This window comes from Varroa destructor, unplaced genomic scaffold (genome assembly GCF_002443255.2).
Source record: "Varroa destructor unplaced genomic scaffold, Vdes_3.0 BEIS01000006.1, whole genome shotgun sequence".
Classification (NCBI taxonomy): Eukaryota; Metazoa; Arthropoda; class Arachnida; order Mesostigmata; family Varroidae; genus Varroa; species Varroa destructor.
The window spans coordinates 11,255,186-11,267,188 of record NW_019211459.1 but is presented as its reverse complement, the minus strand read 5'-3'; the positions used below and the strand labels follow the sequence as shown (position 1 = coordinate 11,267,188).

Below are 12,003 nucleotides of genomic sequence, written 5' to 3'. Positions count from 1 at the left end.
ACACACTGGTCGCTTTGTTAGACTTCGATAATTTCGAATTAAAAAATGCAGGCGGTATGTTGATCGGCTGATATTTTCTAACTAGAGCCGGCTCATGCGACATCGACAATTCCCAGTTGTCGGTTAAACTCGTTGTACTATGCAGCGGCTGAGTCCTTGACACCATTGGCACTTCCCTATACACTGGGGCATGCAAATGTACAGGTTTCAGCGGTCGTCTGTTATTACGCTGAATACAAGATGAAGCCGGTCCAGGCGAAAAGCTATTGTGATTACGACTTTTGCCACTGATGTTGTTCTTGCTGGTGAAAGTGGTACTGTTGTTGGTTTTGACAACACTGTTAGTTGACACAGCAAACTTGAAAGCGTTTTGTAAGTCTGGGTTACTACCCGTTTGGTTATTCTGGTTACGGTAACTACTGCTAGTATTATAATTGTTACTGTTACGATTATTGCTGCTGCTGCTGCTGCTAGTTAAAAACTGCTTATCCCCAGAGTGGCCAAAAATTGGACCCGCCAGCACGCCGTTGTCCTCAGGAGGAAAGGCGCGACACACACTTTGTGGCATGGAGAAGGCATTAGGATCTGACGGGAACACAAATGACGGCAACGGTTTCTGTGGCTGTGGTCGATGTTGTTGATACTGTTTTTGTTGTTGTTGCTGCTGCTGCTGCTGTTGTTGTTGTTTCTGTTGTTGTTGTTGTTGTTGTGACTCTCTTTTTGTGACTTCAAGATACTGTGGCGGCGCTGGCGGTCGTGTAGCTGGCGCACAGAGGACTCGCGCTGGTTGCCGAGATGATGGTTCGTTAAGAGTTTCCGAATCCGAACTGCTATTGCCACTCGAACGACCCAGGTAAGCCTCTGTTAAGGCTTGATCGTATAGCAGCCTTGCGAGGCCGCTACACCGAGAACGCAGCATTTCCACTGCAGCGCCTGAAGCAAGTGAGGTACTCGTTGAGGTCGTAATTGAGACAGTTACTAGAGAAAACCGTTCGTCAAACTCAGCGATTTGAGTCTGCCATAGCCTGCCTCACTAGCAAACTATAGAAACCAGTCAAAAAAAGTCCTTTGAAAAACCAAATGCCAACGATCACCAACAAAAAAAGCAGCCGATACGTTCCTCCAGCTAATTTGTCAGTTATGGAAGTAGCGTTTTACTGTTATCCAAACAGAATAGGGAGAGCTACGTCTTAAAAACAAATATTTAAATATGGTTTTCAGGGGTCATATGCCTCGTACGGCTTACAACGATTGCGAAGGCCACAACAAGAGCTGAGCAATTTTACCATAGACATTTTAAAACGTATTGATAGAATGTGGGGCTTTTTTAATTATTGTCATCTTCTAATAGCATAGAAAAAAATTATATTTCAACGCCGACATAGAGGTTTAGCCGAATTTAGACATACGCAAACAATCATCGAGTCTAACGGGCACACTTATTTCGTTTCAAAATTAATTATTAATATAAATACAGCACGTTCCGACACATATTAACTCATCTTTTAGTGTGTTTTTAGGCTTCTGTGAAAAACAGCATACGCAAAATTGCACTAATCATAATAACAATATATATAAGCAAAAAATGAAAACGTTCATTACTGCGTTAAACGTTTTCACTTGCTATCAAGTATCATAAATAAATGAACGCCCACTTTAAACAACAACGTAATTCACTACAACATATGGTAGCAGCCGTGCCCCTAGGCAACCTGCTCCTTTTGTAAAAAAACAACAGAACGATGCAAAGGATATTATCTATCAAACATTTATATACCAAATAAATATAAGGAAATTACCACCCATATGCAAGATTAATTAACAAAAAGGGCATACCATCGGAGATCTCGTCGGGGACGCTCGAGCGCTCCTCCGCCGTCGTGTTGTTTGCAATCAGAGAATTTTGTTGTTGAGGATGTTGCGAATCCGATGCGTATTCGTAATCACTGTCCACGTCATCTGTTGTAGCGCCTATGACACAGGACAGCGACACGTCAGAACAAACCACGCGCGGGCAAAATCACAGGGCAAGAGTAAAACAAGCACAATCAGTGACAATGACAGTAGGTCACTTCATGCACATCGACTCATATCTCTACTGTATTGATTGGATAACTCCACTTTTGAATAAGAGACCATATTGGATGCTAGAAATATTTAGCTTGCCATAGATTGCTATGGGATAATATGCAGTAGTTAATAAATTCGCAATTGTTATTCGAAGGCTACTTTTGTTTTTGTATCATCGTTCAATTATAATACCTATTGCGTATATATATGTGTAGGTGCATTTCAGTATGCCGTGTATTTATTTAGCCGCAGGCGGGTTTATCGCATCCGCATGCTTGCACAGTTTAGGCTGTAATCGAACCTAGCTACTAGTCATGCATTCACTTTCACATCCTTACAATAAAATGCAAAAAAAGATGAACCTCGCTCGTTCGTCGGAAAACATAATCGGACGAAAGACTTTACCATACCTCGTTGTTTCGGGTCGCAAAGCGCTAAAGGAAAGCCTTAAGAAAAGGATTCTCAAGTATCAAGACATGGAAAAAGCATTTGTCTCGATCTGATCGAGGTTACAATCTATCTTTTCAAGCAGAACGATTGAACAATTCGAAAAAGGATTGAGGCAATAGGATGAAGGTTATCACAGAAAAATACTTGCCTTCGAAAAAGTGAAAAGTTACTCTACAACAGTCGACCATTTAGTTAAAGACGATAACCAAATAGCTGTAACGAACAGCAGAAACAACGCCTTGAAAGGCGGCAATGCAGATGCTGTTTGAAAACACGACATTTCAAATGAATAACTTCGGTTTAGTTCAATTTCTTTTCATTGAATTACGATACCATTAAATAACTTGCCTTCATCCTTTTCGGTGGAGGTTTCCTCATCGGTAGTATCATCCGTGAGCTCTTCCTCATCGCTATCACAACAGCTTTGATTGTGCTTTTTGCTCCACGTTTCGGCTAGATGCCGGGTTGCATCAGCGTCTGCCGCAAGACCCTGCACTGCACCCGCACGAAGCATCAATTCCTGATCTTCATCCTCGTCATCGCTGCTCAACTGTTCGAGGTCATCATCGGTTTGGACTTCAATGGCGCCGAGGTTCCGCTGAGTTAATTCTTCTTCGTCTAACTCCGAGTTGAGCAAGTTGTCCTGATCCATAAGTTCGGACGCGTCGCCGAGGTTTTCGAACTCGGCGCGCTCTGGTGTTCGATCACTGTTTTTATTTAAACCGTGTAAATCGGGTGAACATACCTCTTTAGTGGAAAACGCACTGTTTGGCCTCTTGATTCGAGCATGATTGCAAACATATTTATTTTTTATTATGTAAAAAGGAACATCTTGGGACATAAAGGTGATCAAACAATTTTCGGAAGCTCTTACCGATCTATGTCTATAAGGCTGTTGCTAATTCCCGGTTGGTGCCTTAACGCCTGTTCGGGCGTCACTCGCTGCGGTGCCAATGTCTGTACTGTCTGCGTGTCTTGCAATGCAGTCGATGGTTCTACGGAACGATCTCCTGGTGTCTCCTCCCTACCGATTAACAGTTTTTTTAATACGCACGTGAGAAATGCGGAATGAACGCAGAGGGTACATGTGCACAGGTCATTATATCAAGTGAGGCCGAACATCCACCGGGCGGGTTACTCTAGAAGGTCCCTCTAGTATGATACTAGGCCTTTACTGTGAGGCGTACGGTAGGTAGTTCATTCAACAAGACAACGTACGTATTAAACGTTTTTCATTTTGCGTTGTCGTGACTTGCATTTAACAGTTAGGTTGGACAGTAAAGAATTAGGCGGACAGCAACGGTATCAGACCATATTACGTTTGTACATGCAAAAAACACTACTAAAAAAGCTCTATAAATATGTAAAACCTAGATAGAGAAGATGGGCGGAAACGTAACACTTCTGGGACACTTGTTATAATGGCCTGTTTTACCCTCGAACTTCATAAAGTTCGGCCGAAACTATCTAAATTTTAGAATCGCCCTTATCTTATCGCTCAACTCAAGAACTCGCCTTCTAATTGTATGTGTTGTAGTGACCAGAGACTTATTTCATTGTAAAAGTTTCATTGTCCATTTTGCCACGGCCCTTACCGGTCTTAATTCTGCTTATATGCATGCTGCTCTGTACACTTACTGGTTCAACAAATCGATCTCTTACTCGCTCTAATTTGTTCTACTATTTTTAATTTAAGTTTTTAATATGTTCGTGACTAACTCAAGCACATGTCTATGCATTTACTATATAGTAGTCACATACGTCGTTGGTAGAATTTGTGCAGGTCTCGGTTCCTCCTGAAGAAACGCCTCTTTCCGTCGCATCATTGCCGTCCATCGTGCTGACGGCTTCTCCATGCGGAAGTGCTGCACGCAGAAGAATTTGCCACGGCATACGCCCGAGCTATCATATGCGTATGAGCCGATACGAAGATTATCGTCGCAATATTCGCAACGAAGACACGAACTAGAAGAACACGGAGGGAGGGAGAGAGGTAGGGAAAGCGGTCGGTCGGATTGACAGATGTCGTGAGACGACGTCGAAAATAGAGCAAAAAGTAGAGTTGGTTGATGAATAGCGAATGGCCGATGTGATCCAGTGGAATGGAAACATAGTTGGGTGCCAGCAACGAGACCGGGACCAAAAATTGGGGAGCAAGTAAAGGATGGACATCAAGGTTAGAGCTAGTAGTTGACAAAAGGTACGAATCGCTGGAGACAAAAAACCAAGAAAAGGCCGCTTATTCACAGCTCGTTTGTCTTGTACACGCGCGCGCATACACATACATATTACACAATTTTTAGATTTTCTGGATTGAATTAACAGCCCCACTTGAGGGTACCACTTAAAAATTGATGAGTATTTGATAAATGTTTGGTAGCATGTTTAGGAGACAAAAATTTGCTGTGTGAAAAACAGGGGGTAAGATTTGTGCTAGATGAAAAAATCGATAGCATAATAGACGTTGAAGATACTCTATGACATCCGGCTAACTCGAAAATGCAAAATGCCCCATAGACATAATGAAGACACACAGCTGCGTTGTGCTATTACAACAAGCTTATTAAATGTCTATTAAGGAAGAGGTTATTTCCAACATTTACTATCCTCTAGAAAAAAAAAAATTATATGTTTTCTAAAACATATACTTGATTAAAAACTTTTGTATGGTTACCAAAATGCCAATTCAGTGTTAAAGACGACTCTAAGCTTAGACCATTACTATAGGCCATCTGCATAGACTAATTACTATGGTGAATTCAAATATCATAAACCCGCTGCTCACTTTTTTTTGGTTCATCAAATTCTAAATGCACACGAAACAGCTCAACATAGCAAACCAATTGTCGAGGAACAACATTGTCGATTATGGCTCAGGTGAAGTCAGCGCGACAATCTGCAGGGATTAGGGTTTTTTCTATGAAGAAGGATTTTTTGTTCGATTAATACGGCCAGTAATGTCGTTCTGAAGCTAAAAGTTGACAGGCAAAATGTTTAGTATTTTTCTCCATGAACTACGCATACACTACAGCTTTGAATAGGTTTTTTCGGGCCCTGCCCAAAAGTCAGTGATGACGTACTTGCTTCTTTCGGGCCGGATGGCAAGAGACACTCCATCACAAGCATGGCCATAATCGTCACTGATGAGGTTAGGTTAGGTCTTGTAGTAGCAGCCTTGCAGCAGCAACAATGAGGGTAAAGGATTGTTTGTCTCTTAATTATTATCTTTCTTGCCTAATTCATATGTCGTTTTCACCACCAGCACGCCCCATTGGCGCACAGAGCTTTTGGGGGTACTTGAACAGATTCCGAAGAGGGTATTCATGGGAGGCGCGGTAGTGAACCGGCGACCCATTCACCATCACTTCGTCCAGCTTTAGTCGACCGCTTCAAATACAGTTCAAATCGCTGCGGTTCGCAGACAATCACGTACAACAACATCAGAGAGAAAAAGTACAATTGTACAAAAATGCATTACATTTAAACCGAACAAAAATATCACACTATGAAAAATAAGCGCTTTCTTTGATGTTAACTCTACTTATTTATGTTTCGAAACGCTTCGGTTTGTTACTATATTGTTTGTTCTGCAGATATGATGTAAAACTATTGGATTTTTCAGAGAACGATGAGCAAATGTGCAAAGCTAAAATTTACTGCGTAATGTAATCATGCATGTATGTGTAATTTTTTATTTCAATAAAGCTCGATTTGACGTATACAAAATGGTTATCGCTATTTCAACTCATACACCCACTTCTATTAACTACCATATATTTTCCTATAAGCTATACTATATAGAGTTTGTCCTCGCATTTACCGATGGAAAAAGTGTCCCTCCGCACTGAGTCGATCAATAAGATACACCCGCTGTCCGCAGAAATAGCACAGGTCAGACGACTCAGGCACTGGTGCGATGTTTGTGCCTGCCTCAACCTTGTGGCTTACTTCAACTGGTTCAGTATCCTCGACATGCGCCCGCTCGTTGCGACTCAGTGACGAGTTTTTACTGGCTGCGTACGGACTCTCCGGTAAGTTCTGAGCATCCCGAAGAGCGACAAGTTCTAATCTCATCATTTCGGGCGCTCGCACAGAACGATAGTCGAGACAGTCCCGATCAGCTGCTGATACGCCAGGTAAGTCCTCGCAACTTAAGGTACCGCTCGTCCCGCCCGAAGACGAACCGCTTGTAGTCTCTTTTTCCTGGAATAGAGAAGAAAATTTAGAATGGGGTACAAGAAGCAGGTTTAAAGTTAGCATGTCATTCCGTATTCACGAAGTCGCTAGCTGGGTCGTGGCACGCTGCTTTGAACTCGCGGATTTGATGTCTATAGATAAAGTACATTTATCTGTAGTTTGCAAATGAAGACCAAGTCTGGTCTTCTAGAAGGTGAACTTTTTGCAATCTCCTGATTTCTCGGCTTTCTAGAAAGAGGAAGCAATGATAATTCAGATTGTTATTATGTGTGCCTACCTTATATGCAAGGTAGTCCTTGCTTAGGTACTTGTTCACTTTAGGTGGGTTAAGACAAGTTACAGGAGCGGGACGGTTCTGTTGCGCCTTAACGTCAAGAATATTCTTCAACTGAGCTACTTTATTGCGACCGCGTTCCCCCACGTCCATGATTACTCCTCCATCCTGAAATGCGAAAATTGTAAAAATTTGAGCTATCATATCACCTATTTGCAAATATTTTTGTAACGTTTATTGATAATTAGTTGACGTAACAATCTTGCAATGAGTGGTCTCTTTGAATAGAGTATTATTTTATAGTTGATAACGGTGATGCCAATGTTACCTTAAGCTGTCTTTCTACCCGCTGAAGCTTCTCGTCAATGACTCCGTATTTGGCCCTCTCAGGATTTTCACCGCGTAGTCGACCTTCCATTTGGGCACGTTTATCACGGAATACTTCCTCAAACATCTGTGAAAAAGTATCAAATACACCATGTTATAGATTATGCACTCGTAGCATATACTTTTAGCTCAGCTACGAATCGCTATTAGTGATATGATTACCTGTTGTCCCGTTGATGAATAGAACAGTTTGCTTGCAGAGGTTTCACTGACAATGAACAGTTTTCTAACAGGCTTCACTCTATGTACAATCGACGACCTTTAATTCGTCAGGAAAATTTAGCATACTAATGTGGCATGTTGAATAATTTTACCGTCTACAAATCGTAACAAATTAATTATAATAATTCAATAATTTAAACTGTGTGTACACTGCTTAACGAGCGGCCGCTATTCAAATCTTACGTTTTTTCGGTCCTGACAGTATAATTTCATCGAAATTAATTTTAGGAAATCCTCTAATTTAGTTACATTATGTAAAAATATACGTGTAACATGAATTTGTACGTAAAATGAACGTGTCACATAGGGAAAGCACGTTTATGGCTTCGTCGCACTGACAAGATCTTCTTGGAATTCTGCAACGACACCAGGATAAGATCGGAGCAGATCGCTAGTCGCGTACATAATCGATGGTCCCGGGACTCAGGAAGCGCACGTTTACACGACAAAGCAGACGCATATCCAAAGATGAAGAGTATGCTTAAGTACTCACACATAAATATACTCACAAGTTGATTCAAACAACAGATGAACACCAAAGGGTTGAGTAACTTTAATTGTTCTTCCACGCAATGTTGGCATGAACTTCTTGTCAAACCTTCTCATCGATGTAAAAATTTGTCAAAAATAGATACATAGCAAATCTGTCATGTCCCGCATTCATAATGCACTCCTATTTAAATCCGCGCTGGATGGACCATCTAAGTGGACTTTCATTCATCAATCAATCATCAATTTTGGGTGCCCGTCTATTAAAGATGTGCAACTCCCTTGATTGACATTCATACTAATCTTATATTTCCATTCTATTAATTTTTCAATGCCTCAAACGTCCGATACCAATCAACCAAACATAACTTTATGAATTAAGCCATTTAGTGCTTGAAAGGCACGGCCGAAATAAATTTGACGAAAAATCGAGTCGACACCATTCAATCATACTACTTCTTCCTCAACACAATCTAATCCAAGGACACAGTCAATCATCAATCAGTCCAATCGGCCAACCACTCACTCGCATCTTCTCCTGATTTTTGTCTGACGTAGCGGCGGATCCGTTCGCGCCATGGCCGGCGACCGCCCTCAGAGGGGTGCTCGCAAAAACGACACCGTTGGGGGGTCTATTCCCAGCTTCCCTACTTGACCCACGATTCGCTCCGACAGTTTCTTCATCGTCGTCGTCCTTCTCCTCCTCTTCCTTTTCGGGGTCATCAATGTTGTCAGCGGTCTGAAGCGCTTCCTGAGCACCGGAAGTAGCTGTAGAATGAAACGAAGCCCAATCTACCTGTGGCTTTTCGACGTGCGATTTCTTCTTGCCGCTGTCGGCGCGACCTTTCTCGCGTTCTCGAAGTCGTTCCTCAAGCTGACGAACGTTCCAATCATCCTTGCCGATTTTGCCTACATAGTGTCCTGGCGGAGCGGTCTTCTTCGCGCTGCCTCCCGCACTGACGCCCTTTTCTAGATCTAACAGCTGCTGCTGAAGCTCACGAATTGAGGGTCGTTGCGCTATAAAGAGGGTGAGTTGGAACCGCAAAATAATAGGAAAAACAGTTGAAGATAAAAAAAAGTTCATATACACGTGTCTGGTGAATATTCAGTTACAATGCAGTGGTGAGGTTCTATATGTAATTTCATACTTTGACGTGATTTATCGGAGCCACTCCTTTGCAGATATTAAAATGATGTAATGCCTGGTTTAAACACCCCATAAATGGGGGGAACGGTGTGTCGCAAACTTACTTAATGCATAGCTCTTCCTAGGGATTCCCTTGGGTGGAGGCGGCGGCTGTTGGTGAAACCCATCTGTCGACTCAAGGGGACCATAGATTCGTGCACCCGTTGAGTCAAACTTCCATTGCTCCTGCAAGCGTTCTTTGCGTGCGTTGAATGCCTTTCGGTCCATGACGTCGGCAACACGTTCGAGCTCGGGCGTCACGTCATTAGCTCGAACACCTCCATGACCACGAGTCATTGCCTCGAGATGGGTACGCGCTCTGAAAGTCACTAGCAGATTAGTGAATATCCTGAGTCCTTTAAATTTAGGTTCAGTTATTTCTTCGTTATTACGTAACTCCCTTTTTTCTATGCAGCGTCACTATTTGACGCCTCCTGAATCAATTAAAACAGTCCAAATAAAAATCCAGGCCCATCTAAGCACCTCCAGGCTCGTTCGGTCATCTTGGATCGTTTGGCCGCTTCATGTGAGTACCCCTCGTCTGTGGCAAGATTAGCAGGTAATGCATTGGGATTGCCGCTGCTAAAAGGCGAATCATAGAGTGATCTTGATCGCGCTTCCCGTAACGGGCCATGCGAACCGCCACTATGCCGATACTTTTCCACGGCCTGTCTAAGGTCTGCTCTGGGTGCTGCAGGCCGCGAATTCTCTTGTTCTTCGAGCAAGTCATCAAACTAAGAAAAGATATACAAAGGAGGATACAATAAAATTGATCCAGTTAGACTAACGTACAGTGAATACGCTCTTTAACATTCATAAGCTATGTTTTATATATGAGTGATCCCAACGTGACATAGCTCTAATTCTTTTGCAGAAACAGCTAGGGTAATTTCGGTAAATCTAGGTTTTCCAGCTTCCATACGCCTCGAAGATTCTAACTAACCTTATACACTGAGCGACCGGGAGGTCTAGGAATCGCTCCACGGAAGGTTTCATATACTTGGGTCAAATAGCTGACCATCGTTAGCTTATCAGGTATTTCACTGGCGGCAAGATCTTGACCGGTCATTACCGGCGGGATCCCGTATTCACGTTCGAGCAGATCGAATACTCTTTGGCAGTTACCTGCCGCGGATGACGGACTCACGTCCAATTCAGATGGATGGCCTATCAACTCAGGGCGGTAACTGAAAACCAGACATAATTATTGGATTAATCATAGGCAGTGCAAATCAATCATTTGCAACGATCTGTAGTATAGAAAAAAAAACTACGATAAAAACATACAGAAAAGCCTAAATGATCATTAGATCCGCTACCCGAAAAGTTTGAAAGTTTTCATATTCAAGCAGTAGTATTGAATATTCTGAATAGATTTTACGATATATTAAGTGTCTTCTCGGCTTAGCCTTTTGTCAAATCTAATAACAGCAGTTGTTTATAACGCCTTCGGTCTGATAAACAAATTATAGAAATAACAATCAACTTCATTTTACCGATGTAAAATGGCCGTGAGTGCCCTTCCATCCTTCCAACTCGTTGTCATGTCCTCTATAGAGATATTATACTGGTAAACCTGCTTTTCGCACCAAAGTTGTAAGCTGTCAGGATTGACTATGCTACGATTTCGCAGTCTCTTTCGTGCCATTGAGCTAAGTGCCAGCTCCATTTCGCTATCGGTGATGTCCAGCGTTATTGTCTCGAGGTCACAGAGGTGCTGTACCTCACCCGGTAGCACCTATAGAGTTTGAAACATTTTCAGGAATCGCTGACCAAGGAAAAGCTTTTACGAACCCAATCGTTACCGATTGTATCGTACTATATACGGTCGATTATCGTATTATACGCGTACGCATAAAAGTCAGACAGGCCCTGATTAGAGGGTGAAGTATTTATTATTACTATTGTTGTTATTATATAGGTTCATTAAAACGGTGAAGTACTTAATGAAATGCCATAAATGGAGCACACGCACCTTGCTTGTGCCTAAACTAAGGTATCGGCTTGCCGGGTTGATCGTGTATTGGTTAACATCTTTATGGAGATTTTCAGGAGAGGTCTGATTAAGAAGACGATAAATTGATTCACGCTCGGCTATCACCTGCAGTTGGCAAAGAGTAAAACTGATTTGTTCCTGTACTGCTCTTTACAACTACTAAGAATTTGCAATGAATCGTTAAGATGTTAGTGATATCGATGCTGAGTCTAAAAAACGAGTAACAAACTAGTTATATATTGGTCTACTACTAAAAATTAAGCACAAAAAAATCATTAATTAACAACGCAGAAAGAAATAATTTTTAATTGATTACAATTATTAGTTGATCATTTTAACTACCTTGACTGGCGGCTGCGTCTCCCAGCCTTTCAGCATCCAGCCGGTATCGAGGGCGCTAAGGAAACCTCGTGCACAGCCAGACCCCGTTGGCCAAAAAGGTTCTAATAGTGAGTCACCCACAAGGCACAGCAAGAGCTTCTTGCCGCGTCGCTCAACCATTCGACTTGCGTTTTCGGACGCGTACATTGACGTGAAGTCGAACATGGCCACGTCTGGTTGACCGTAATGATTTACAGCAAACTCCAGCCGAGGAAGCTGGTCCTATAATTTTGCAAATAGGCCAAGGAAGAAGTCACAGATGTGGTCATGTTAAAGCTGAGCTGATGGAAATGACTAATGCTTGCGTACGCGATATTTTATCATGTTGTTGACGGTCGGTAACAATTGATA

The 12,003-nt window shown here is 42.3% G+C and overlaps 1 protein-coding gene across 10 annotated transcripts in view; it reads right to left on the bottom strand.

Moving 5' to 3' along the window:
* Positions 1–12,003, bottom strand: part of Mical (Molecule interacting with CasL) — a 61,139-nt gene that overhangs the window by 16,008 nt on the left and 33,128 nt on the right. For 9 of the 10 annotated variants that reach the window (XM_086991972.1, XM_022809798.2, XM_086991973.1 and 6 more), the window contains 14 exons: positions 11,614–11,874; positions 11,251–11,376; positions 10,772–11,013; positions 10,219–10,462; positions 9,759–10,009; positions 9,341–9,594; positions 8,616–9,106; positions 7,320–7,445; positions 6,995–7,159; positions 6,341–6,723; positions 4,282–4,485; positions 3,395–3,544; positions 2,869–3,227; positions 1,837–1,971 (listed from right to left, as the gene is read on the bottom strand). In XM_086991972.1, coding sequence (XP_086848098.1) covers positions 1,837–1,971; positions 2,869–3,227; positions 3,395–3,544; positions 4,282–4,485; positions 6,341–6,723; positions 6,995–7,159; positions 7,320–7,445; positions 8,616–9,106; positions 9,341–9,594; positions 9,759–10,009; positions 10,219–10,462; positions 10,772–11,013; positions 11,251–11,376; positions 11,614–11,874 — 3,391 coding nt within the window. The remainder of the gene's footprint in view (positions 1–1,836; positions 1,972–2,868; positions 3,228–3,394; positions 3,545–4,281; positions 4,486–6,340; positions 6,724–6,994; positions 7,160–7,319; positions 7,446–8,615; positions 9,107–9,340; positions 9,595–9,758; positions 10,010–10,218; positions 10,463–10,771; positions 11,014–11,250; positions 11,377–11,613; positions 11,875–12,003) is intronic. The other variant, XM_022809800.2, reaches the window with a different exon arrangement.